At 39.2% G+C, this 27,765-nt stretch overlaps 1 protein-coding gene across 3 annotated transcripts in view; it reads left to right on the top strand.

Annotated features, from left to right (window-relative positions):
• Nucleotides 1-27,377, top strand: part of mfsd1 (major facilitator superfamily domain containing 1) — a 57,867-nt gene extending 30,490 nt beyond the window's left edge. For 2 of the 3 annotated variants that reach the window (XM_072255449.1, XM_072255448.1), the window contains 8 exons: nt 791-847; nt 2,085-2,241; nt 3,575-3,672; nt 13,080-13,192; nt 14,866-14,913; nt 15,010-15,070; nt 25,973-26,084; nt 26,452-27,377. In XM_072255449.1, the coding sequence (XP_072111550.1) occupies nt 791-847; nt 2,085-2,241; nt 3,575-3,672; nt 13,080-13,192; nt 14,866-14,913; nt 15,010-15,070; nt 25,973-26,084; nt 26,452-26,511 (706 nt within the window). In that variant the 3' untranslated portion in view covers nt 26,512-27,377. Of the gene's footprint in view, nt 1-790; nt 848-2,084; nt 2,242-3,574; nt 3,673-13,079; nt 13,193-14,865; nt 14,914-15,009; nt 15,071-24,682; nt 25,508-25,972; nt 26,085-26,451 lie in introns of those variants that run through there. The other variant, XM_072255450.1, reaches the window with a different exon arrangement.
• The last annotated feature ends 388 nt before the right edge of the window (nt 27,378-27,765 follow it).

Raw genomic sequence — 27,765 nt, 5'->3', positions numbered from 1 at the left:
ACAACAGCAGCATATAGGCAGCGGAAAACAATTAAAAATAAATTATACACAGTTTTTACATGGATTAACAATTTTAACAAAGTCTATTTTAGTGCAAAGTTGTCAAAGAATTCATAGTGTTGCTAAACTGATGTGATTAGCATTTGATATTTGGTTCAAGAACAGAATAATTGAAGAGAAGTAGCTGTTCTTGAACCTGGTGTTGTGGGCTTCAGGATTCAAGATGGCATAGACTAGATGATAGGGATGTTAGATGCCTCCTTGAGGGCAACACCTCCTGTAGCTAGGACTGGTGGGGGTAAGGATCTGCCTATGATATATTGGGCCGAGTCCACTACTCTCTGCGGCCTCTTAAACTCCTGCACATTCAAATTGCCATACCAGATTATAATGCAACCTGTCAGTGTGCTTTCAACGGTTGTTCCTTTTTGCGCCTTATGGCACATTGGGCGGCATTTTTGTCGATTCCGTAGCATTTCACTTTTTTTTACAAGGGAGAGTTGCTAGCGTGACTCTCAACTCAGCATGGCGTAGTGCTGATATCACAACACCACTGGCCAGCGGCTTTCAACAACATGCCTGTAGAAGTTAGTTTCAGTGTTCGATGAGAAGCCGGGAATAACCTCTTTAGCAAGTAAAAATGCTGGTCTGTTTTCCTTTGGTTTTATCTGTGTCCTGGGCCCAGGACAGCTTCTGACTTTCTCCACCACCGATTTCCAAGGAAGACTGGCACATGTTTATTTCTTCAATAAATGTGTATGTTTAACATGCTTTTATTTATACCTTGTAGAGTGTTCTTCATTGAAAAATTCAACTTTTCTCTGAAAGAAGCCAGTTTAATTAACAGGTATTTTAGTTATGATCAATTCTGGATTTGCTTGTCAAGAAAATTGTTGGGATTAGCAATGAAGGATTAGTGAGACAATTTACAGCATCTGTTTATATCACTTCAGTTTAATACCTTTAAATTCTCTGTATTTGGTTTTTTTTGGTTATGAATTTATTTGTATACTTAAGCAATTTGTGAGTGCTTCAGTTCTTTAAACATCTTATTTTGCAATAGTATTGTCAGATCAGATATTTTGAATAACTTTGCAGTCAATTCAATAACAATATGCTGGTAAATTGCACCTTGATTTATTGAGATAAATCCTATTGGGGCAGAGGATTGGAAAGCAAATTTTAAGAAATAATTTAAGAAACATTAAACTACTTTCTACTATGTCCAGTTTGTTCATTGCAGATCTGTTAGATGTTGTCCATTTTAGATATGTTAGTTTAAAATGGCGTGTGGGACATGGCATTTACCAGCCGAGACACACAATGTAGGTAGGTTGGTCACAATTGAAGTGGGGGGAAAACACTGGGCAGCCATTGGCACAATGTAGAATGCTTTGAAGTGATGTGATAATACTTGAGGTGGTGCAGAGGATACAGATAAGTCAGCTGAAGAACTTCAAATTATGAGCACAATTCAGCTGTGGTGGAATTCCCTACTTTTGTATGGTAGGTTGATTTAATTGAGACGTGTAAAACTCAGAAAAATATAACTGAAACAGTAAGTATCTATTTCTTTTAGAAAAGAAATCAGTAATTAGAATGAGCTGACAGTAGGGTTATGGAATGTTGGAAACAAAATTGGGGAAAAAATGTAATTGGAGTCTTATAATTGCCTAAATGTGGTAGGGGCTGATCTTCCCAATCAAAGAGTATTGGATATGCTGTGACCCACTATGCTGAAGTTCAGGAGAAGAGGAATTAACCCAGATATGTCCCTTTTTAGCTGGTATGGACAGTATAGGCCAGGTGGCTTCTTTTCTGTGCTATAAAGGCATCTGATTTCATGATATTAATCAAAATGGAAAGTTGACTATTTGTCCTCATTATCTGGAGGCAGTGTATTGAATTTGATGACTGGTATTTTAAAAACTTGTTTTCCCAACGTGAAGATATAATTGTATTTGTTAATTTGGATTAACAGATTTCCCTGTTATGATTGTAGTGTTCATAAAGAGTAGTGATTATGGGAAATGTTTGACCACCAGTATCCTGTGGGATATTCATCTCTTCGTTTTCTTTTCTAGTATTGTATACGTTATCTCTGCTCCAGCTTCGCCTGTTCTGGGAATAATGGTAGATAAAGTAGGGAAGAATATATTTTGGGTGATGTTTGCTGTTCTGATGACACTGGCTGCTCATATGATGTTAGCATTCACCTTCTGGAACCCTTGGATTGCCATGGTAAACATGTTTTCAATTAATACTGTAAGGAAACTCATTGAAAAGTAATGTAAATCCCATTCATGTTTTTAATCTGAATATCTTAAACTAATCTTTAACCATGTTTTAAGCAAAGTTCTGTCTAGCAAGTTTATTGGTAAAACTTAATCATGTACTTAAACACAAATCCTCCATGACGAATATTTAACTTCATTCTTAATGTCATTTAAGTACAGGTAAATGTGGACTTGTAATCTGAACTTTCCATCTGAATTTACCTGTTTAAAAAAAAAAGTTTAAATCGCGTTGAAGACAGAGTTCTTGTGCCCGTTATTCTACTGTGGATGAGTTGTTTGTTACCATTATTTGTTAAGGGTTTGGGGAAGCACTGGCCACTGGAAACCAGAGACCTGAACAACTAATCAAGGGATGCATGTTTCTTGTCCCATCATGCCAGCTGTGCGATCTCAATTGTTTTATATAATGAAATTTTTTTAAATGTTTTAAATTAGCTCATTCATGTCCTTCACTGCAAGAAATTTGGTGTTGCCTGGTCTGTTACCATGAAATTGGCTCTTAATTAATTTCTGAAATTATCCCACAGTTATATCCTCTCCTCTGTATTAAAATAAACTGGGTGAAACTGGCCACAGCATCTGGCATTGATTTAGATAGCAGATTTGGCCATTTTGGTCAAGCTGATTTCAAATTAAACTTTGGTATTGATAGGGAACAGAAGATTGCATCACAGTGTATTCTAATTTAATTTCCAAAGATGTGTTCATTAAGTTTTGTATTTAACGTTGCATTAGGGCAGCGCAGTAGCTTAGTGGTTAGCACAACACTTTACTGTGTAGCTGACCTGGGTTCATTTCTTGCCACTGCCTGTAAGGAATTTGTATGTTCTCGCCATGACCGTATGGGTTTCCTCCATGTGCTCTGGTTTTCTCCCACAGTCCAAAGATGTACCAGTTGGTAGGTTAATTAGTGGTTGTATGTTGTCTCATGACGAGTCTGAGATTAAATCGGGGCATTACAGTGCAGCATGGCTCGTAGGGCTGGAAGGGCCTATTCTGCGCTGCATCTCAGTAAATTTTTAAAAAATAGATGTTTTATGGGAGTTGGCTCTGTTTCTACCCATCCACACGTTCCTCAGGTTGGTAGATTTGACACCTACCTAGTATATTTAAAACATCTGGATGACTTGTAACTCAGTTTCTACGACCAGTTCATTATGTCAAAAATATTTGGACAAATCTCACATTTGAATAGAAATTTTTTTTTGATGCCAAATTTGGTTTTGAAGTTCTATATTCAAGTACAGATTAAAAGAGAACACTTTTTAAAATTTCAGTGTCTACTAGGTATATCATATTCTTTGCTCGCCTGTGCACTCTGGCCTATGGTGGCATTCGTTGTTCCTGAACACCAACTGGGAACAGCTTATGGCTTGTAAGTAATAATGCTTCAAAATTATTTCAATATGGCTGCAAATATTTACAAGTTCAAGGTAGATTTCAGTGAGGGGAGAGACTTAAATATTTGTAAAAACCAATTTAGAAAATGTGGTCTAATGCATTCTAACAAAAGGAAGAAAAGAAACAGTTCTTCCAAAAGGGAATTTGGGAAGATGGGTCAAAAGTTGAAAGCAAGACCTCCTGGGTCAGAATCACAGAATTATTTCTCCATGCCACATTCTGGTGAGTGTCAAAGTAGGAAGATAGAGCAGGTGAGTGTGTGGTTCAGAAAGAACTTCAAGCGTTTGATTAATTGGGATCCCTTCCAGGGCAGGGTTGACCTGCACAAGAAAGAATGGTTGCATCTGAACTGAAGGGGGACCAATCTCCTTGTAGAGTGGATTTAAACCTGTAAGGCAGGGGTTGGGACACAGTGACAGGGCAGCAGATGGAGTGACTGACTCAAATAATTGTATCAGTTCGTATTCCATTTTAAAATGGAACAGGCAAGTCCAGTGGGAATAGTGGGCATAGTTAGGAAGGGAAACATAAAAGGACTTGTAGGTTTAACTGCACTTAATATAATGCAAGCAGTTTCACAAGGTGAATGAACTGAGCGCATGTATCAGTGCAGGGATTTGATATTGTTACTGTCATAGAGGTATGCTTCAGCGGAGGAGGGAAGGGCTGGATGAGCAGCTCATTGTTCTGTGGTGTAGACATTTCAAGCGTAATAGGTTTGTAAAGGAGGAAGAAGTGTTGTGCTGCTAGTTAGGCAAGTATTGTGATAGTATTCGCAATATCTTTTGAGGCTTCCTCTAATGAAGTTACATAAGTGTAATAAGAAAGAGGCAGTCACTTTGGGTTTATTTGCTTATCCCAGTAGTGAACAAGAATTTTTAAAAAATGGTAGATCGGGTAACTTTGCCAAACTACAAGTATTGCCTTAGATGAGGAGGAATTTATAAAATGTAATTCAGGGTTTGCAGAAGTAGTATATTCTTCCCTCGTTCAAGAGTTTTCACTATTTTCTTAAGCTAGACAGATAGATAATTCCAGTCCCGGCATAGCTATAGTTGAAGATGGTTTCATTATTTGCCAACGTGTTATGGTACGCAAGGAGCCAGTGTAAAAAGACTACTTCTAAGTGTGCTAATGAAAGGCAGATACAAACATTGATTGAAATTCCTTCAACTTCTAACAAGTGCTTCTGGCTACTAAATGAAATATGCAGAGATATAAAGTGGCCAACCTGATGATGAAAGCTAATTGTTTAACAACATGATAATAAGCAATTACAACAGCTATTAACCCACAAGGAAGCAGTGAGATTTAGAAATTAGAAATAAAATAACAATCTAAATCAGGAATAAGAGATAGCACTCCCTGCTTGGTATCTGTTAAAGATGCCGCCAACTGAACATTAAACATACTGGAATCAGATTAGAATTGGAAACATATTAGAATCGATGTTCCTGATCAATTGAATAGCACAGTCAAATACTAAAGAATAATAGGACCATCAGCTGGATTTGAAATGCAGAGTGAAATTTTGTCTTTCAAGAAAGATCCCTACCCAGACTTTGAAATAAGCCAAATGGATAATGTCAAATACCAGTATACAATAGAGAATTCAAAACAAATCTAAAATTTGTAGAAATTTAAAATATTGACTTCATTTTTACAGATTTGTAATCAGAGTACACGTTTCAATCATTTTCCAACAGACTTTTGTTCCATTTGTAGTGTTTGTTTTCTTCCTCAGTAATATCAGAGCATTTCTGGAGTATGTGTGTAAGTGAAGGAAAGTAACTGCTCGTTTGCTCACAGTTGATTGGGAGGCATTGTCAGGGGCTAAGGAAAGGGAGCAGTGTCACCCAGCTGTATGAGTTCACTTGATGGATCTTGATTATCCATCACCCTCAGGAAGGGAAGGCCATCTATTGAAGAAACTGGTTTGTAGTCATCCTTTTTACAGACAAAAACAGATTCACCTTTGCTTGTTGTGTTGCTTGTCCAACCTCTTTGTTTGAAGGTCAAGGTGGGAGAGACTGGAGGCAGGCAAGACTGGCCAAAGCTCTCCTTGATGTGGATACTGCTAAGGCAGGAAGTCATGAAACTGGGGTGTCTATTTTCCAGAATGCTAGTTCTGAAGATGTTCACAGGTGAAGATTTGTATGCATTCCCTAGGCAGACATCTCCTACTATCACCCATCCCAGTGCTGACTTCTGTGTAAAGCGAGCATTTGGAGACCCATTACATTGCTCAAGTACCTTGTACTGGAAGAAGTGGCAACTTAGGAAGGGGATTCATCTCCCTCCCTAATAAGGTACTTGTGTTATTCTTCACAGACCAAGGAGGTGGGCTAACATGAAGAGCTGCAAAGTGTTTGTCTCTGTCACATTCAGAGTACTGGGTGACACCATTTCGTCCCTCGCCCAGTGGCTGTTTGAACAACAGCAGCGGAACCATATGGAGTGCTCTTTGAGGAAGGTTCTTCACTCCTAGAGGTGTCTCCCTGAACCCTTTACACTCAGGAGAGGGTGTGTGCACCATGACAGGGCCTCTAACATGTTTTTCTGATTTAAGTGGCACTGAGCTGGACGTGGTCCTAATGAAACTGAGGTTGTTCCTCATTTTTGTTTCATTCTGGATGAAACTAGAAAAATAGAAGGGTGGGAAGCTGATTCCCTTTTCCAGTTTGTATCTGGTCCTCTTTGACATCCATTTCTCCTGCAGACTAAAGGGGAATTTCTCCAAATGGGACAGATTCCTCATGCAAAGTCGAGGCAACACTAGCCACGTTAAGTAGCTTTTGGCTTTGACTGCCTCCAACTCCAATAGTAGGACTTCTAGTTCTTGAAGTCATAGGGGCTCCCTGCTAGAAATCTTGGAGAAGGACTCAAGTTTCTTGAAAACAACGGTCTCCATTGTCTCTGCGGATCCGTAGCACTTTTCCAGTCTTTGCCAGACGAAAGTGAAAGCAGCACTAGGATGTTTGATGTAAACTGACCGTAAATCTGCTTGCATGCTCAGCAGACTTGGATCCAAGCCACTTTACCAGCAGGTCGAGTTCTTCACTTGGCTTGAGCTTGACGTTTTCAGTGTATGTTGTGTCCACAGTTTTGTTTTCCTGGGAGTCCACAGTTTCGTTTCTGTGAGCGTTACCTTATGACATATGCCGAGGGTATAAAAGAAATGTGGGCAGAGGCTGAGGAGGAGTCGAGGGAAAGAGAGAGAGTGTGAAGATCGCAGACCGAGCTAACTGGGAACAGCTCATGATCAAGAGGGGTAAAATCTAATGCTTACCCATACCCAAAGGATTGGGTTAATCAGCGGTACACTATGCACCGTGGAGACGTGTCTGTTCTTCGTATAATCCGTGGGTGTGGATTTCGTGACAGTCACTTTGTGAAATCGCTCTTCGTGGACTTCGGAATAGTATTCCTCGGCTGGAATCTTCGGTAACTATTTCTTCATTCGCTAGCCGTGGAATCTTTGGAATTCATGGTGATCACCTCGTCGCTGCACTGTGAATCCACAAGTCTCTCCTCTCACCTATTTCGTGAATTACTGGGACTCTCTGAACTGCCACTTTTAAGACAATGCTTGAGTAAGATTTGTTAAGAACGAGTTCTAAGTTTGACTGTAAGGGAGCTATAGACGCATAACACTGTTAACTTAAGGTGTTTAAGAAAGTAGTTTATTTAATTTTATATATTTTGAGTAGATGTAAATAAATATAGTAGTTTAATATTAAAACCCGACTCAATTTGTCATCTCTTGCTGCTGGTATGTTACGAATTCGTAACAAGTGGCATTGCAGAATGTGGTGTTCCAAGCACAGTAATTTTCAGGCTGATTGTTGAATTTCATGAATCCGGCCATGATGGGCTAGGAATCTTGCAAGACCTGACACATGATGATGACGTTGGTTCATAGGGAGTGTATGCACCTTACCAGGAGGCTGAGCAGCATCACCACCTGTGTTAGTTATGCCATGGTACGTCGGAGCATTGAGCATGAGAGGGAGGCAGTCTCTGTTCTGTCCTGTTTGGGTGAAAGGTGTCAAGTTGCGGGGTGTTATCTTGAGGAAGGGGAGCCCCCCCCCCCCCCACACTTCGCCTTTCAGTCTTGATTGGCTGGCCTGAATCTTCAGTGTCTGCTAGTGAGTGGGTATAAGCATAAGCAGAATGGTCTTTGATGTACTTTGTTGTCAGCTGGCTGCTTCATGCCCACCTCAAAGACTTTGACTTCATCTAAAACTGCCTCCACCTCCTATTCATTCTGCAGTGCCTCTAATGTGGACTGCTGGTGGATTTTCTCTGTTTAGTTCAGCCTATTTCACTTTTACAGGAATTTCGCTTTCTGCTGCTTCAGCCCTGGCACAGGCTTCCAGTGCTGCCATGCTTGCCACTGAAGCGTTAGTCTGTCTAGGTAATCTAGATGAGCCTATTGATCACACTGACCTGGTTTCAAGGCTTCTCTTTTCCATTGCCGACATTTTAACTTTCTGCCACAGATGGAATCACCATTGAGTATCATTTTCCTATTCTGCACTCGCTCAACAGTTTTCCCTGATTATTTTTTTTAGCTAGACAGAGAGATAACTCCAGTCCTGGTGTAGCTGTAGTTGAAGGCGGTTTTATTATTCACCAACATGTTACAATACGCAAAGAGCCGGTGTAAGAAGACAGTACTACTAAGCGTTCTACTGAAAGACAGATACAAATATTGATTGAAATTCCTTCGACTCCTAACAAGTGCTTCTAGCCACTAATTGAAATGTACAAAGATATAAAATGGCCGACCTAATGACGAAAGCTAATTGTTTAACAACATGGTAATGAGCGATTACAACAGCTGTAAACCCACAAGGAAGGAGTGAGATCCAGTAATTAGAAATAAAATAACAATCCAAATCAGGAAAGACATAGACGAGAGAGATATAAACTGATAGGAAGGAAAGGAAAGGTACGTCGCATCTGGAGTTTCTCCGGTTAGCAGACGATTTCCCTCCACACCTCTCTGACAAAGTGGGGAACTGCATATGAGGCAAGTTACAGCAGTGGTTTGCCATTGCCTTCTGCCAGGTGAGTTTCCAAAGAGATCACCAGCTCGTAACCCAGCACGGATGGAAAGTGTGCAGGGGAGCCGGCTGGATTCGAACTCGGGACCTTTCGTCCTGAAGTCTTGACACTGATGCCACTACGCCACCAGCCGGGTCATAAACTGGATAATTGATCCCAAAGGGAATTACAGTGTCAGAGTAGCATTATAAGTGCACAGATATGCAAGTATATAAATATTTGAAGAGACGTTAGAATAAAAAAAAATAAGTTGTCTCAAAGAGACTTAACGGTGGGGGGGGGGGGGGTGTCATCACTTCCCTGGATATATGTGGACTCATTATAGAGCCTAATTGCGGAGGGTAAGAATGACCTCAAACAGCAGTCTTTGGAGCAGCGCAGTTGTTTTATTCTGTTACTAGACATGCTCTTCTGTTTAGCCAAGGTGGCATGCAGAAGATGAGAAATGTTGTCCAGAATTGCCAGGACTTTCCGCAGAGTCCTTTGTCCTATCACATCCTCCTGTGTGTCCAGTTTGACTCCTACAACAGAGCCAGCCTTTCTAATCAGTTCATTGACCCTATTGGCATCACCCGTGCTGATGCCATTGCCCCAGCACATCACCGCAGTGCAGACTTAGTCTTCCTAAAGTCCATCACCATCTCCTTTGTCTTCCTGATGTTGAGCTGCACATGATTCAGCTTGCACCATCTGACAAAGTCCTCCACCAGGGCCCTGTATGCTTCCTCCTGTCCTCCCTCTATACACCTTATTGCTGTGTCATCAGAGATTTCTGCAGATGGTATGACTCGGTGTGCCTAAAGTCCGAGTTATATAGGGTAAACAGGAAGGGAGCCAATAGAGTCCCCTATGGGGCCCCAGTGCTGCTAATAGCCATGTTTGACACACGACTCTGAAACTGCACAAGCTGGTCTGCCAGTCAGGTAGTCCGTTATCCAGGATACAAAGGTAGTGCTAACCTGCATTGAATGGAGCTTTTTCCCCAGCAGCGAGGGCTGTATGGTATTGAAGGCACTTGAGAAATCAAAAAACATGATCCTCCCAGTGCTGCCCTGCTTATCCAAATGAGAGTAGGCTCTGTTCAGCAGGTAGATGACAGCATCGTCGACTCCAATGTGCTCCTGGTAGGCAGACTGCAGGGGATCAAGGGCTGATCTGACCAGGGGTCAGAGGTGAGCCAGGGCCAGCCTCTTGACAGTTTTCATGATGTGTGAGGTCAGGGCCACTGGACAGTAGTCATTCCAACACTTTCAGTTGGCCCTTCTTGGGCACTGGGACCAAGCATGATGTTTTCCACACAGTCAGGATCCTTTCCAGTGCACTGGAGATCTTCACACAGCTGCTCAGCACACTGCTTGGGGTTCACACCATCAGGTCCTGATGCTTTGCTGTGTCTAAGTTTCTCCAAAGCCCTTCTCTCCTCCTCCGCAGTGAAGGTGAGTCCATGATGACAGGGAGTTGGTGGAAGACGGTACAAAATAGAAACAAGGCCTTCAGATCACCAATGTCTGCCATCATGATGAAAAATTAAGCAAAACTAGCTACTAAGGAATCTAGGAAGTGACTATGGGAGAAATCTGGGAACAGTGACCATCATTCAGTAAGCTTTAAGGCAATATTTTAAAAAAAGATAATGTTAGTCTTTCTGTTAGGGTCGCAAAATGAGAGAAGGCAGATTTTGATAGAGTAAGATCGGACCTCGGAGAGCTAGATTGGAAGTAGCTGCTCTGTGGTGTGAGAGAGAACAACAGCTGATAAGTAGGAGATCTTTAAAAGCAAGATTAAAAGGCATCAGAGTCAGTTTGTCCCGCAAAAGTAAGAAGCAAAGGTGATAAGTTTAGGGAATAAAAAATATTAAAGGTTTCTTTAGGGATAAGAGTGACACATATGCCAGGTAGAGGGAATTTTAATCAAATGAATCACTTGCAGATTATAGGGGATAAAGGAAGAAGCTGAAGTAAATCAGGAGAGCAAAAAGGAGACATGAAGTGAACACAAAATATTCTGCAGATGTTGGGGTCAAAGCAACATGCACAAAACGCTGGAGGAACTCAGCAGGTCGGGCAGCATCCGTGGAAACAAACAGTCAACGTTTCGGGCTGAGACCCTTCGTCAGGGCTGAAGAGGGAGGGGGCAGGGGCCCTATAAAGAAGGTTGGGGGAGGGTGGGAAGGAGAAGACTGGTAGGTTGCAGGTGAAAAACCAGTAAGGGGAAAGATAAAGGGGTGGGGGAGGGGAGGCAGGGAGGGGATAGGTAGGAAAGATGAAGAAGGTATAGGGGAAAGCATAATGGGTAGTAGAAGGAGGCGGAACCATGAGGGAGGTGATAGCTGGAGGAGGGGGCAGAGTGAAACTGGGATGGGGGAAGGGAGGGGGAGGGAATTACTGGAAGTTGGAGAATTCAATGTTCATGCCAAGGGGCTGGAGACTACCCAGACAGTATATGAGGTGTTGCTCCTCCAACCTGAGTTTGGCCTCATCGTGGCAGTGGAGACATGAAGTGACATTGGCAAGTAGGATTAAGAAAAATCTTCAAACCTTTCAAAAAATATATTAGACTCCAGAGATTAGCTGATGAAGGAATATATCCCTCAGGGACCAGGGATATTCTGTGTATCGAGATGGGTGTAAGCAAAATCCTAAATAACCTGTTTTCATTGGTATTTACCAGGTAAGAGGATTTGGAGTTAAAAGACTATGTCTTTAACAAAAAGGAGGAAGTACTAGAAATATTGGAGTTGATAAATCTTCAGGATCTGACAGGATCTATCCCAGGATACTGAGGGAAGTAAGGGAGGAGATTGCTAGGTTTCTGATGGAAAGGAGGAACTGATCAGAAGGAATTAGTTTTGTGCAGGGGGATCATGCTCTGCAAAACAGATTTTTCTGAGGAGGTACCTAAGAAAATTGGTGAAGGCTATGCGGTGGAGACAGTTTACACAAAATTTAATGAGACTTTTGGCAAGGTCCTGCATGATAGGTTGGCCCAAAAGATTAAAGTCCAAAGGATCAGAGGTGTGTTGGCAGACTGGTGATGAGAAGCAGATGGTACTGGCCGATGAGTGTTTATCTGACTGGAAATCATTTGTTTAATTTGTTTTTCTTGTGAATGCTGCTTATATGCTTTGTGTATATGGTGCTGCTTGCACGTAAGTTCTTCGTTGCTCCTGTGCATACATGTACTTCTGCATGTGCCAATTAAACATGACTTTGGACACAGATTGGTCTGGCACCTTTGGGAATATACCGTCTGTGAAATACTTGGATGGGGATGTTAATAGTGTCATTTGGAAGTTTCCAGACAGCATGAAAATTGGTAGGGTCGAAGGGAGTTGACTCTGGAGATAGGATGTAAACCATCTGAGGTGATTAGCAGAGTGGTGATGGATAGGATTAGAATCAGGCATGTGCTGAGGTAATGGAGATTTAAATTCTGGTAAGACATAAAGTGTAAATAGAGGAGACCTTTGAAGCAATGATGTCCAGAGAGATGCAGAAGTACAACCTATAGCTTCCTGAAACTGGCAACAAGGTTGGATAACAGGAAGAAAAGGCATTTGGTATGCTTACCTTTACAGGTCAAGGTAATGAGCATAAGAATTGTGATGTGATGTTGCATTGTACAAAACATAGTTTAGCCTGCACTCAGAGTACTGTGTGCAGTTCTGGTTCCACACAATAGGCAGAATTTGGTAGCAATAAGAATGCAGAAGAGATGGACTCGAATGCTGTCTAGAATTGGGAACTGTCATTGTTGGAAGAAATTGGATAGGCTGGGTTCATTTTCAGTGGAATGTGGGAGACTCAGTTATGAGGAGCGTCAATAAGATCCTTCTCCCAGGACAGTGGGTCTAAATCAAAAGAGCACAGTTTAACGTTTGAAAGGAGATTTGAAGGGCAGATTGTTTACCGAGCATAAGATAGTGAACATCAGTAGGTTGCCATAAGAGATTGTGGAGGCAGAGACAACAGCGCTCTTTGGACTGGTATTTGGATGGGAATGGTATGGAGGACATGGGGAAAAATGGAATGAGCATGGCAAGGTATCATGATCTGCACTGATGGACAGTTTGTGTGCTGTATTATGATTCTCTAAGCTATTATTCTGTGATTGATTCAGTTCTGGAATTTCTTCATTTTTGACTTTTTTTTTCTGAACCATTCATCTTGCATGTTTCCTGTTGAGGAAGTCAGCTGTTTTCCAAAAAATTAAGTATTTGAGCTGTTCGATAAGCCTAGTTTTATGTGGATAATTTAGTTGTTAGTAACTTATTGTGGTATTGTTTATCATAATATGAATCTCCCATTTCAGCATGCAATCTATACAGAATCTGGGTCTTGCAGTGATTTCAATTGCCGCAGGTTCTATATTGGATTCAAAAGGGTACCTGTTACTTGAAGTATTTTTTTGTGCCTGTCTCTGTGGTAAGCATTGTATATTCTGTACTTGTCTTATTTGGTAGCCTATCAGTTGTATTGCTTAGGATGTCAACTCAAGTGAATACCCAAGTATTTACATGGACAATACACTAAAATTTTACTTGTTGATAACATGGTGCCTCATTGATCTTGAAAATCAGGAAGCTAGTGTATGGGGCACAGCACTTTTTGAAAGTGATTCGAAACATATCAGTTGAAGAATATGAATTTTGGGCCTCAACTGATCTGTTGAAAAACATCTAAATCTCACTCTTTGCAAAGAATGCCTTGGATGTAAAAACATACTTTGTTTTTAAAAACGCCAACACGAGGAAATCTGCAGATGCTGGAAATTGAAGCAACGCACACAAAATGCTGATGTAACGCAGCAGGCCAGGCAGCATCTGTAGGAAGAAGTACAGTCGACATTTTGGGCCGAGACCCTTCATCAGGACTAACTGAAAGAAGAGCTAGTAAGAGATTTGAAAGTGGGAAGGGGAGGGGGAGATCCAAAATGATAGGAGAAGACAGGAGGGGGAGGAAAGAAGCTAAGAGCTGGAAAGTTGATTGGCAGAAGGGATACAGAGTTGGAGAAGGGGGAGGATCATGGGATGGGAGGCCAAGGGAGAAAGAATGTTCTCAATGTTCATGCCATCAGGTTGGAGGCTACCCACATGCCATCAGGTTGGTATGAACATTGATTTCTCTAACTTTGGTTAATGCCCCTCCTTCCCTTCTTACCCCATCCCTTATTTATTATTTTTATTCCCCCCCCCCTTTTTTTCATCTCTCTGTCTCTTGCACAATCACTCCTTGCCTGCTTTCCACCTTCCTTTGGGCTCCCCTCCCCCTTTCTTTCTCCCTTGGCCTCCCGTCCCATGATCCACTCCCTTCTCCAACTCTGTATCCCTTTTGCCAATCCACTTTCCAGCTCTTAGATTCATCCCTCCCCCTCCTGTCTTCTATCATTTCGGATCTCCCCGTCCCCCTCCCACTTTCAAATCTCTTACTATCTCTTCTTTCAGTTAGTCCTGACGAAGGGTCTCGGCCTGAAATGTCGGCTGTACTTCTTCCTATAGATGATGCCTGGCCTGCTGCATCCACCAGCAATTTTTGTGTGTGTTGCTTTGTTTGTTTTTGCTTGATTATTCTAAAAATAATTGGCACTCTTAATCTTGAAACATTATTTGTTGGGGAGAGAGGAGTTGTTACTGGGAAATCAGCCAATTCCTTCCTGTGTACATTGTTTGATATATTGTAGTGAATTTTGTTATGTGATAACAATGAAACATGCATTTTATGCCCCCAGATTTAAGATTTGCTTTCCTCAATTGCTTCCCTTTTTCCTTGTCAGTCTGAAGGAATTCCTTTCCTCAAAAGTACTTTCCCTCAGAAGTGTTTTTTTAAATGGTCTAGTATGTCCTCTTGGAAGTAGAGAACTCAACTCTACATTGAAAATTGAGTTGCATTTGAGTTTTACAGTTATGCTTCAATCAAAACCTGAAATAAATGCTTTGAAGATTTGTAATAGATTCTTCATTTTACACTATGTTTAATGGCAGTGAAAGAGCTTAATTTTGTGAATTAAATTTGTTTATTTTGTTCATTTTAAATTGTTTTTAGTTAACTGGTTTGTATTTATCAAGGCGTGACTACAATGTTTGCCTTTGATTTTTCAGTGGCACTAATGGCTGTTGTACTGCTCTATTTTGTGGATTTACTGTCAGGTATGAATTTCCAATTAAAGTTTCCAAATTGTTAAATTTTGATTACTCTGAAGAATCTTAAATTTTCATAATCATCTTTGTTTTAATTTTTTTTAGAGGGTGATCTAAATGTGACTGCATGGAAACGTTCAAAGCTCCAAGCTGTTGCTGTAGCAGAGTAAGTTCTATTGGGACAAGTTGTAACATCCAAGTGTTTATGACAGAAGTGGAAAGAGCAAGAATAAATAAGCTTGGGTGGTTTTAGTGTTAAGATCAGTTCCTAAATAAATGTATCTTGGAGGTGTTGTGTGCCTTCAGTGGCACAGGGTCATACCTGCAGTTTATAATGCTATTGTCTGGCATTTTCTCTCTACATTGCTATAGATTCAACTGAGAACCAAAAAGAAATAAAGGGAAGTGTAACAGACATAAAAGCAGATAGAACAAAAAAGAATCAGTAACACATGATTGCATGCAGGGTAGCAAACATGCTTTTAACCTTTGCAACTCGTTAGCCAGCATTGCTTTAGATGCTCTTGGAGATTACAGTAACACAGAAACTAGTCATAAGCAAATTGTCAATTTTCTATGAAGAAATAACTATGTACCGAAAATAACTTCGGGAAATAGGCTTAACAGTATATTGACCATAATATGAATCAGAATCGGGTTTATTATCACCAGCATATGACGTGAAATTTGTTAACTTAGCAGCAGCAATTCAATGCAATACATAATCTAGCAGAGAGAGAAAAAAAATAATAAATAAACAAGTAAATCAATTACATGTATTGAATAGATTATTAAAACGTGCAAAAACAGAAATACTGCATATTAAAAAAGTGAGGTAGTGTCCAATGCTGCAAAGTCCATTCAGGAATCGGATGGCAGAGGGGAAGAAGCTGTTAGAGAAGCAACTCCTTGTATACCATCTGGGTAGCTTCCAGCCTGATGACTTGAACATCAATTTCTCGAATTTCAGGTAATGCCCTGACCCCTTCACCATTCTCCATTCCCATTTCCCTCTTTCACCTTATCTCCTTATCACCTCCCTCTGGTGCTCCTCCCACTTTCCTTTCTTCCATGACCTTCTGTCCTCTCCCATCAGATTTCCTTTCTCCAGCCCTGTATCTCATAGTCATAGTCATACTTTATCGACCCGGGGGAAATTGGTTTTCGTTACAGTTGCACCATAAATAATAAATAGTAATAAAACCATAAATAGTTAAATAGTAATATGTAAATTATGCCAGGAAATAAGTCCAGGACCAGCCTATTGGCTCAGGGTGTCTGACCCTCCAAGGGAGGAGTTGTAAAGTGTGATAGCCACAGGCAGGAATTACTTCCTATGACGCTCTCTGTTGCATCTCGGTGGAATGAGATGCATTTCCTACTGTTGCATCTCTTTCACCAATCAACTTCTGAGCTCTTTACTTCACCCCTCCCTGCTCCCAATTTCACCTATCACCTTGTTCTTCATTCCCTCCCTCCACTTTCTTACTCTGACTCCTCATATTTTTTTCCAGTCCCGACAAAGGGCCTTGGCCTAAGATGTCAACTGTACTCTTTTCCCAAGATGCTATCTGGATTGCTGAGTTCCTCCAGCATTTTGTATGTGTTGCTTGAATTTCCAGCATCTGCAGATTTTCTCTTGTTTATAATTGTCAGTTTTGTGCCATCAAACCATTTAAGTGAGAGGGAATTGGGGAAATATTTTACAGGCTGGGAGTCAGACTTGGCATAAAGTAAGGGATGTAGTTGGACATTATTGTGGGAGTTCATGGACAAATATCCTTACCTGAAATGAGTACAACTACTACATCAATAATACTTGATCATAAATGAGGTGTTCATAGATTGCACGTCATCCAACTCCATTCGCAACTTGTGAAGTGGTCTCTGTCCACACACAGTGGGACCTGGGCAACAATACTTAAACTGACAAATAAACTATTTATATAGTACAAATTTGAAAAGAAGCAGAATTAATGTTTGCAGTCATTGACTTTGCATTGGAACATTTGATCTATTATTCAGATGTAATGTTTTTAAGCTGAATTGTAAGCCCATTTCCTACTGTTGCCAGGTTAGCACAGCATTTCCTGTCTCAAAGAGTTCTTATAATGTACCACTAGTGTAACTAGATCCACTTTGGACTCTGTTCCTTTGAAAAATGATTGGTTACACCCCAGTATACTGAAAGTAAGGTATTGGTATTTCTTTTCCTGACATTCCTCCAGTTGATTGTTTTGGTGCAGTGAAAAAGTGCCGAATCATGTAAGTATCTAGGTTACCAGAAGCTTTGCAAGGTTAACATTTTAAAGATTTGCCAGTTAACTTGCTAAGATGGGGCATCATTTCAAGCTCGAGTTCCTCTTTTTTTCATTATACCATGTGCAGTACTGTACAAAAGTCCTAGGCAGTCTAAATTTTCTATATAAATTTTGTTTTGTTTATTTTTTTGTCTTTTGCATTAAAAAAGAGCAAATTTTAGATTTTCAAACATTCATTAAAGAAAGTTATGTAATAGACCACTTTTCACCAATAAAACCTTGATTACTTTGTCGGTATATAGCCCAGTGCATGATTAAACAAAGTTAACAAACAGGATGCTAATGATCGATGACATAATAAGTTGAATGAAGTAAACTGATTAACTGAAAAAGAAATGGGTGTCGAAGCAACCAGACTATATGGTGAGAATGTGGCAGAGTGTAAGAATCAAATCTTTAATTCTTACGCTATGGCAAGAGTGAGCACAAGACACATGGTTATCATCCTGCTTCAGCAAGGTCTCTCCCAAGCAGAAATTTTGTTGCAGACAGGAGTTTCAAGATGTGCTGTCTCCTGAAGAAGTACAAAGAAACGGGCAAGGTTGAGCATCCATGGAAACTTGAGTGCAATGCATGAGAGCTACATCAAACTAGCATCCCTTCTAAATCAGAAGTCAAGCACTGCTATCGGCTCTGAACGTAAAGAAACCACTGGAACCCAAGTACACCCCTCTACAGCCTGGAGAACTCGAGTCAGAAGTGGTCTTCATGGAAGAGTTGCTACCATTCCTTTGAAGTGGAAACAAAGCCAAGAGACTCACCTACGCACAAAAACACAAGGACTGGGGTGCTGAACAATGGCAGCAAGTATTCTGGACTGACGCGTTTGTCCATAGAGGAGCTGGAGAGAGCTATATTGATTGGTGACAGCAGCCAACAGTGGAACACAGCGGAGGTTCGCTTCGGGTTTGGGGTTGTATTTCTACAAATGGAGTCGGTAATCTGGCCAGAATTAATGAGATCCTTAATGCTGAGAAGTACAAGCAGATTCTCACCTGTCACGCACTGCCATCAGGGGGGAGTCTGATCAGTCCCAACTTCATTCTGCAGCAGAACAATGACCCTGAGCACACAGCCAAGGTCATAAAGAACCATCTTCAGCAAAAAGAAGAACAAGGACTTCTTCAACAGTTGGTACGGTCTCAACAGAGCCCTGATCTCAATATTATTGAGGCTGTCTGTGATTACCAAGAAAGACAGAAGCAAATGAGACAGCCAGAGTCTGCAGAAGAATTGTTTCAAGTTCTCCAAGATGCTTGGAACAACCTATGAGCTGATTTTCTTATAAAACTGCACAACAGTGTACTTAAGAGAATTGATGCAGTTTTAAAGGCAAAGGATGGTCACACCAAATATTGATTTGATATGCTTTTTTTAAAACTGTTTACTGCTCTTTATAATTTTTTTGACATTTAGAAATGTTTCATTTCTTTTTTAAAAGCATCTCCGCTTTTTAGTATTTTTTTTTTACACATGCCCAAGACTTTTGCACAGTACCTGTGAATGTGGATTTATCATAATAGTGTACACGATTTTGGTTTGCTGAATGTCATCTAGTACTGGAGGAGATTGTAGTATGTGTCTGAATATTTTTACCATAATGAATACAATGGCTGACATCATCTGTTATCAAAAGAGAGTCCACTCTTGCAATTTCATATATTTTGGTTATTTTAATGGCTTTCTTGATGGGATTCAATCCAGTGTTAAAATGTTAAATTCACTACAGAAGGAGCATTGGAAGACTTTGTGAAACATTGAATAATTGAAATCTTTTTTCAAGAAATCCTTAGAAATGTTCCAAAATTGGTCCCTAATCTTGCACATATCCTTGGGCTTACTACTTAATTTAGTTGTAGTAAAATGAACATTGCTCCTAATAATCCTCTAGAGTTTTGTTTTATTATACTTCTGTTTATCACTTTGAGAATATTAAATCATAAAACTTGCAAATTTCAAATTCTCTATTGTGTAATTTTTATTGTGAAGCTAGTGATCATTTCGCTTGTTTTAGTTGGCTCTCTTTTTGTGTAACTCCTGTGGGCAAGCATCATTTGCTTAAGCGTTTGGCGTTTATTGTGTATTATGTATGATTTATCCAGATCAAAAGATTAGCCAGCAATGAATTAACCTCGTGGCATATGTTATGATTATTATCTAATTTTGTCTGATCCTGCAAGGGTACCTGGAATAAAATTAGTCACTGTATGTGAGCCATTTTGATTATGTTTTCAGAATCTTTGTTTCTGAACTGCTTCAACTGCTTTTCACATTTCAAATTCAATGATTTTTTACAATGTTATTTTCCAAACTAACACTTTGGATTTGATGTTGTGCAATGAATCAAATATGATTAGGGATTTTCAGGTAGAATTCACCCTGCAATTTGAGAGGGAGAAGCTAAAATCGGATGTATCGGTATTACGTATGAGTAAAAGTAACGACAGAAGCATGAGAGAGAAGCTGGCCAATGCTAATTGAAAGGGGACTGTAGCAGGGATGATGGTAGAGTAGCAATAACTGGAATTTTGGGAGTAATTCACAAGATGCAGGATCATTTCATCCCCAAGAAGCAGCAGCCTTCTAAAAGAAGGGTAAGACAACTGTGCCTGACAAGGGAAGTCAAAAAGAGCACATAAACAGTAAAAGGTCATACAATATTGCAAATATGAGTGGGAAAACTAAAGGACTGGGAAGCTTTTAAAAGCTAACAGAAGGCAGCTAAAAAGCAATAAGGAGCGAAAAGATAAAATATGAAGGTAAACTAGCTAATATAAAAGAGGGTACTAACTTTTTTTTCAAATACATGAGTAAAATAAATGTCAGGGTTGACAGCTGGAAAATGACAGTGGAGTATTAGTAATGGGGAACAAAGAAATAATGTACAAAATGAATAAGTATTTTGCATCAATCTTTACTGTGCAGCATGCCAGAAGTTCAAGAGAATCAAGACAGAAGTGAGTGTAGTCACTATTTCTATGGAGAAGGTGCTTGGGAAGCTGAAAAGTGTGAAGGCGGATAAATCAGCTGTACGAGATGGACTGTGCCTCGGGTTTCTGAAAGGGTATCTGAAGTAATTGCAGAGGTATTCATAGTGATCTCTTTCAAGAATTGCTTGAGACCAGAGTGGTTTCAGAGGACTGGAAAATTGCAAATTTCACTTTACTTTTTAAGAAGGGAGGGGGCCAAAATTATAGACCAGTTAGCCTGACTTAATTGGTAATTATGATTTTAGTCCATTATTAAGGATGAGGTCTTCCATTATTTGAAGGCACATTGTAAAATAGGCTGAAGTCAGCACGATTTCCTTAAGGGGAGATCTCACCTGACAGAATTGAGGAAGTAGCAAGCAGGATGGACAAAGGGGAATCTGTGGATTTTTTTTTTTAAAGAAGGCCTTTGATAAGGTGCTGCACATATAGCTGCTAAACAAGATAGGAGCCTGTGGAATTACAGGAAAGGTACAAGCCTGGATAGAGGATTAGCTGACTGACCACTGGTGACTAATGGTGTTCTGCAATGGTCCATGTTAGGTTTGCTACTTTTCTTGATGGTGTGTCAGTGCTCTGGATAATGGTAATGATGGTTTTGTGTCCAAGTTTTCTGGTGAGTCAAAGATAAGTTGAAGGGGCAGGTAGTTTTGAGGAAGCAGGGAGTTTACAGAAAGCTTGAATGAGTTGGGAGAATGGGCAAAGAAGTGGCAGATGGAATAGAGCATAGGGAACTGTGTGATTGTGTATTTTGGTAGAGGGAATAAAGGTGCAGACCATTTTCTAAATGCAGAGAGAATTCATAAATTGGAGGTGAAAAGGGTCTTGGGAGTTCTAGTGCAGGATTCCCAAGAAGTTAACTTGCAGGTTGTGTTGAAAGGAAGTCAAATGCAATGTTAAAATTAATTTCATGAGGAGTAGAATATAAAATCAATGTCTGCAATAATGTGATGGTCAGCCCACATTTGGGTAATTTTAATTAGTTTTGGGCCTGTTGTAAGGAAGGATTACTGGCATTGTAGAGAGTCCAATGGGCATGGTTTATGAGCACGTCCAGGGAGTGAGAGGGTAAATGTACAAGAAGCTTTTGATGGCTTTTGGCCTGTTCTTTCTGGAGTTTAGAAGAATGGGGAGGATCTCATTGAAACCTATTGATAAGAGTGGACGTAGAGAGAATTGACGCCATTAGTTGCAGTGTCTTGGACCAAAGAGCTCAGCCTCAAGGAGATAGCCTTTTCAAATAGAAATGAGGAAGAGATGGAAATGGATCTATGGAATTTATTGCCACTGGTGGCTGTGGAGGTCAAGTCATTGGGTACATTTAAAGCAGAGATTGATGGGTTCTTGATTAGTTCATTGTCAAAGGTTATATGACAAAAGCAGGATTACATGGTAGATAATGCCATTATCAAATGGTGGAGATTCAATGAGCCGAATGGCTGAAGTCTGCTGTTAGGCCATATGGCTTGCAGTTTTTCAGGATACTTTTTTGAATAGTTAAAAAAACTGATGAAATGGCTTTTTTTATGTTTCCAGCTATTGTGTGGTTACGTTGTTCAGGTATGCTTTTTGCTGGTCATTGTTAAAACTTACTTGAAAATGTTGGAAAGTTGTATTCTCTGTCATTAGTCTAATGATTAAAGAAACCTGGTTGTGGAATTGTAGCATTAACAGTTTGTAACTGCAGTTCAAGAATCATAGAACTGCATGTGTGCAGTCATCATTGAACTATAGGTGATTATAACCATGTAGGTTGTTACAAAATAATGACTGAAATAGTTGTATGGCATTTTCAAATTTGATTACATTTATAACCTATTTGTATTTTGACAGCTAGTTTTACTTGCTGAAGCTCTGCTTGTTCTTGCATTAAATATCTTTGAGTATTTCTCACATTGTTCATTGACTGCTTTTGAGACAAAAGAATCAAACCCTTTGTGCCTTGTCCTGGAAGGTTTGCTCTAAAATAATAGCTATATATTAGAATATGTCAATAAAATAATGGCATTGTTGCGATTGTTTTGGTTTTCAGTTGCAAATTTATTTTGTATTCAGAGATGTTGGCTTTCAGTGATTCATGATTGTTCAGTGTCATTTCCAGTACACAACTGTAAAGGAGAAAGAAATAATTGTTACTGCAGATCCAAAGTAGCACCAAAAACACAATAAATATGAATCCATAAGAGTTTATGTACATTGTACATTTAAAGTGACACTAGGTACGGGAGTGCCTGTAATTAAGATGACTGACGGGAAATGATAAAGTAGTGGTGGGGGAGTTTGGAAGGGTGCGTTAGTGGGTGGAGGTGTTCATCAGCCTTCCTGCTTCAGGACAATAACTGTTTTTGCATCTGGTGGTTCTGGCGTGGATACTACATAGTCTTCTCCTTGATGGGAGTGGTACAAACAGCCGTGGGTGGGTGGGATTCTTCGTGATGTGACTGGCCTTTTTTCTGGCAACTTGCTGTATATATGTACTTGATGGTGGGTAGTTTGCCGGTGATACGTCGGGCCGTTTTGACTACCCGTTGTAGAGCCTTCCTGCCTGCCACAGTGTCGTTTCCGTAGTGTGCAATGATACAGAAGTTAACGTGCTTTCTACTGCTCACCTGGAGAAAGACGTAAGTATAGGTGTGCATAGTTCAGCCTCCTCAGAAAGGAGAGGTGTTGGTGAGCTTTCTTGAACGTGTAGGATGTATTTTAGGACCATGAGAGTTTGTGTGAAATGTAACATTCCCAGGAGTTCAGAACTGCTTGCAGTTTCCACTGATGTGAAGAGGGGTGAGTGGTGCAAGTTCTCCTGAAATCGATAACCATCTCGTATGTCTTGTTGACACTGAGGAAGAAGTTATTTGTCTGGCACCAGGCCTTGAGCTCTTGTACCTCCTCTCTGTAGGCCGTCTCATCGTTGTTGATGATGAGCCCCATCACTGTCATGTCATCGGTGAACTTGACAATGAGATTGCTCGGGTGTTTGGCCACGCAGTCATGTGTGAGTAGCATGTACAGCAATCAGCTGAGCATTCAGCCCTGGGGTGGAGGAGGTGTGTGTACCTGTGTTGAGGATGATGGAGGAGGCACGGTTGTGCATCCTGATTGTGGTCTGTTAGTTAGGAATTCCAATATTCAATTGCTCAGTAGTATATTTAGACTGAGGAGTAGAGTTTGTTCACTGAGGTCTGTGGGACAACATTGTTGAATCTCTGAATAGACTTTTCAGTTGGCTTTTGAAGATGGGAAGCTTGACACTTTTTTCTTAAAGCTTAGGAAATTTAGTTTCAAATGACCTAATTCACAATATATGGAATATCTATAAGATATTGCAGAGCTTAATTTATTACAATTAACATGCTCTAATTGTTGGGAATGAAAATGTTTATTTGGAGATTACTATATAAAGTTTGATCAGGGCCAATATCGATATCAATCTTTCTTCTTTTTATTTCAAATCAAATTGAGATATCATGCTTCTGCTTTATTGGTGGCCTTAGTCATTTGTAGTGGAGTTTTCAGTGCAGTGAAGGATTCCTCACTGGTGCTCAAACCTGGGGCCTTTAAGAAATGGTGTGCAGAGATTCTTTTCTCTCAGTTTTACAGGATTTAGCCAGTTTCTGGGTATAAAGATAAAAATAAATCTATATTGTATAAAACTAAATTCTCTAACAACTTTTCCAGTTTTAGGAGTGATTACTAAATTTGGCATTGAATTGAACAATCTGCAGAAATATACTTTTATTTTGTCGTTTGTATTAAGTATTTTCATTCTGTTTTGGAATAGAGATGAAAATCAAAGAGCTAGCTTCTTGACTTTTGGTCTTGCTTGCATCTACTTTTTTAACATCCTTGCTGCTGCTACTGCTTTTGGACTTGAAATGTTTCCAGTGTGCTAAAACAGTTACTTAATTTTTTCTCCTGTTGCTTTATTCTGTTTCTTAAATGTTAATTCATACCTCCATATCCTATTCATCATGTTGGTGAAAGAGCATCATTTCATTGGACAATGTAGTCCAGAGGCAGTTTTAAAATTCTGTACAATTATTTTGTTTCACCATATTTACAAACTATAATTGTTTTTGAAATTTGTGGGCCGTTTTGAACCTGAACAATGACATGCTTCACTTTCATCAAATGCCCTTGCATAATTGTTGTATACCCAGTCAGAATCCATCACACTACATGCACCACTTTTAAAATTGGTATACAGTATCATATTCAAAGTATTCAGTTTTTTTTTGTTGCTCTGGCCTTTGGACATGTGCAGTTGAACTTTTAAGGTTACTTGCTTTAAGAGGTCTGCATTTTAAGAATTATATTATTTTACACACTCTGAAGCAGTGATTAGGCAAAGTAATTTAAAGATCAGCAGTTTTTGTTTAACTGGAATGGAAGCCCATGAGTGGTCATATTAGTGTTCATAATTTCATGTAGCTGATTCATAATAGTAACTTTCACCACAATTTTTTACAGATGAGGATTAGGACTGGCAGCCCTTGGGCAGAAGTACACAACCTTTCTTCATCAAAACATCAACATGAAGAATATATTTTTAATACACTTTACAGATTTTGGAAAGGGGTGGAGGGAAGAAAGCTCTTAGTTTAATAGAAGATTGTTAATGTTGATTGTAACATCAAAAAAAAATCAGTACTAAAACGTTGTAATGCTATTTTAAGAAACTGCCAAATGTTTTAACATATTTGCTTATTTTTAACTGTTTGTAAAAATAGTTTGGAATTTTTTAACTATTTGGAAAATGGTACATCTGTTATAATTCTGTGATCCCTGGTTTGGTTATCCACCTTTGAGTTGATATTCCTTGAATGGGTAAGTTTAGCAATTCAGAATTTATTTGTAAACTTGCCTATTAAGCTTAAGAAAATAATGATGAAAGTTTTGTCGTACTGGAAACAATCCCAAGCTAAAAATAATTCTTTGTTGCTTAAATTTGCTTAAGCTAGGTCTGTGTCAAAACATATTAATTTGCCAGTGAAGTAATTCGAATGGTTGGTTGGTTGTTTCATTACAGTCACTTCATGTGCACAGTGGTACTTTCATACTTGTGTTTTGTATTGTACTTATCTTGTAAGAGTACTGGTCAGCTCAATGTATTTATCATTTGATTGCAAGTTAGTTTTCCACTTGATTTAAGGCAAGTTGAACTGAAATTCATTTTCTCTGTAGAATCAATTTCGTTTCAGTAATTATTTTTCATTATAAGTGAACAGTTGGGAAATAAAGGTACCCCATGTATTTGTTTTAGAAATTAAACTGAACCAACAGTTTGCCAACAAATGGAAATGTTCTATTTAAAAATTTCTTTGCTTAACAAAAATACATACTGTTTGATTTTTCTCCTTGTGCTTGCAGTGTTCATGCTAGATGAAGGAACTCCAAGCTATTGTTTTTAGTGTCACTGAAATGAAGTTTTAGTCCATGTTCTCATTATCCTGTCCAATTTGACATGAATAGATCTTGGAATTATCTATCATTGAAGTAAGGACATCTGAAGCACTTTTCAATCGTCGCTCGTTTAGAAGATAAATGAATGAGAAATATTTGCAATTAGGCTAGAGTTATCTAGATTTTGGAAAACACTTGTGATTTTTGGGGAATGGATTGGAATTTCAACATGATGTTTGATTCCTATCTTAAAAGATGGTCAAACTCATGCTGTCAACAGTGATCTAGTGGTTAGCCATGTTTTATTTGATTCAAGTGATGTATTGAGGTATAAATGATACTTTATTTGTTTTGTAGGGCTGCAAAGGGGGAACGGATTCGTCAACAACAAGTTGAAGACTTGGCCAAAATTCAACCAATGAATGCATTTGCAGTCCGGAACCGATACCTCTCCAGACTTGGTGCACAAGTAAGAAAATGATTTGATATAAAATGGTCTCAGTAAAATAGATCCACTTGAAAGTATCATTGATCTTATATGCAACAAATCTGAAGTGATACAGAAGATACTTTTAACCAAGAATGAATTGATTGTCATGAACGAAATTACATTGTTTAGAATTTGGATTGTGCTCAGTACTATTGCTCCAAGATTTACTTATTTGAGCCCCCATCAAATCAGATTTTGTCAAATATTATTTTACTTGGTGCTTTTAACAATATTCCTGCTTTAAGAGCAGTGTATTTGTCTCTAGTTTTATCCCATCCATTCACTTGTAACAAATCATGTTACTTGCAAAATGTGGAAGTTTCCTACCTGTTTTGATTTCTTTCAGTTACCAGAACATTACACTGTCCATGGATCAGCACTGGCATTTCGGAGTGTATTAAAATAATCTGAAGAATTGCACTGGGAGGACTTTTAATTTTCCACAATCGGAGCTATGAAAATAAACTGACAGAAGACTGTTACAATACTTTTCTAATGGAAAATTTACAGATGAAATACTACAGCAGCACTTTTGCACAGTGTTTTCCATTTGGAGAAGGATGAGATTTCCAATATATCTATAGTGATAAATATTTAATTTGTATCATAATCATTGCTTTACTTGGTACAGGGTACCTGAGAAGTACAGAAATCCAAGTAATCAGGAAAAATATCGGCTTCAACTAGCCTGGAGCTCTTCGGTATTGGATAGTTTATATGTCCACAGATTTTATCTTTGTAATTTGGACTGTAACCACTATTTAAGCTGCAATTAAGCAATGAACAATGTTTTGAGCCGGGAAACATTGTCTTCAGGCATGTTACGTCAACATGCACATGAATTGCACACATTGTTAATGGCCATTTTGTATTGATTAAAGTTCTTTTTAAATCCATAGGACATTACTGCTTTATTATGCAGTTGACTGTATCCGATTAAATAAATCTCCAGATGTAGAGGAGAGAACATGGTAGTAATGCTGCAGATTGGATAGTATCAATGTGTGCATGAAAGCTGATAAATGAATATTTCCATTTTGAGGAGATGATGCATTATTGAGGACGTCTCGGCAATGAGCTACATCATGCTGATGCCAGTTTTTCACATGACAGCATGTTCCAGACTTTCTCAGCTACTGGAAATTAGATGCAGGTGCTGTTTTATTGTCTTAACTTTGTGAACCAGTTGTTTGATGTCATGCATACCTGATACATCTGGCATGTTCTTTATTTGAATGGAGTTTCATAAATTACTTTCATTTCTATTTCTAATTTTGTCATCAGCTTCAATTATTTTTAAAATGTCTCTGACTTCTCCGTTCCAAACTGGTGAGTTAGGTTTCAGGCAAATCTGCAAATATCAGAAGATCTTGCCATGAAGATTTGGATTATTGCAAAATACTTGACTATTTCATTTATGTTCCTTAAGTGAAGGAAACCTGTCTTTGCTGGTTGTGATTTGCATTTTACTGTAGTACAAACATAACTGACTTAAGATGCCCTCCACAGTATTTCAATAAGGCAGTCCACTGGCATCTTTGAGAAAATGTGGTTATGGATATCTTCCAGATATTTTTATTCTAGAATTGTTTTTGTGAAGCGCAAATTAAAAAATATGACTCCTCTCTCCCTCCTTCTAACCTCTCAATATAATATCAGT

Source organism: Mobula birostris, chromosome 4 (assembly GCF_030028105.1).
Source record: "Mobula birostris isolate sMobBir1 chromosome 4, sMobBir1.hap1, whole genome shotgun sequence".
NCBI lineage: Eukaryota > Metazoa > Chordata > Chondrichthyes > Myliobatiformes > Myliobatidae > Mobula > Mobula birostris.
This window is presented reverse-complemented; position numbering and strand designations above follow the sequence as displayed.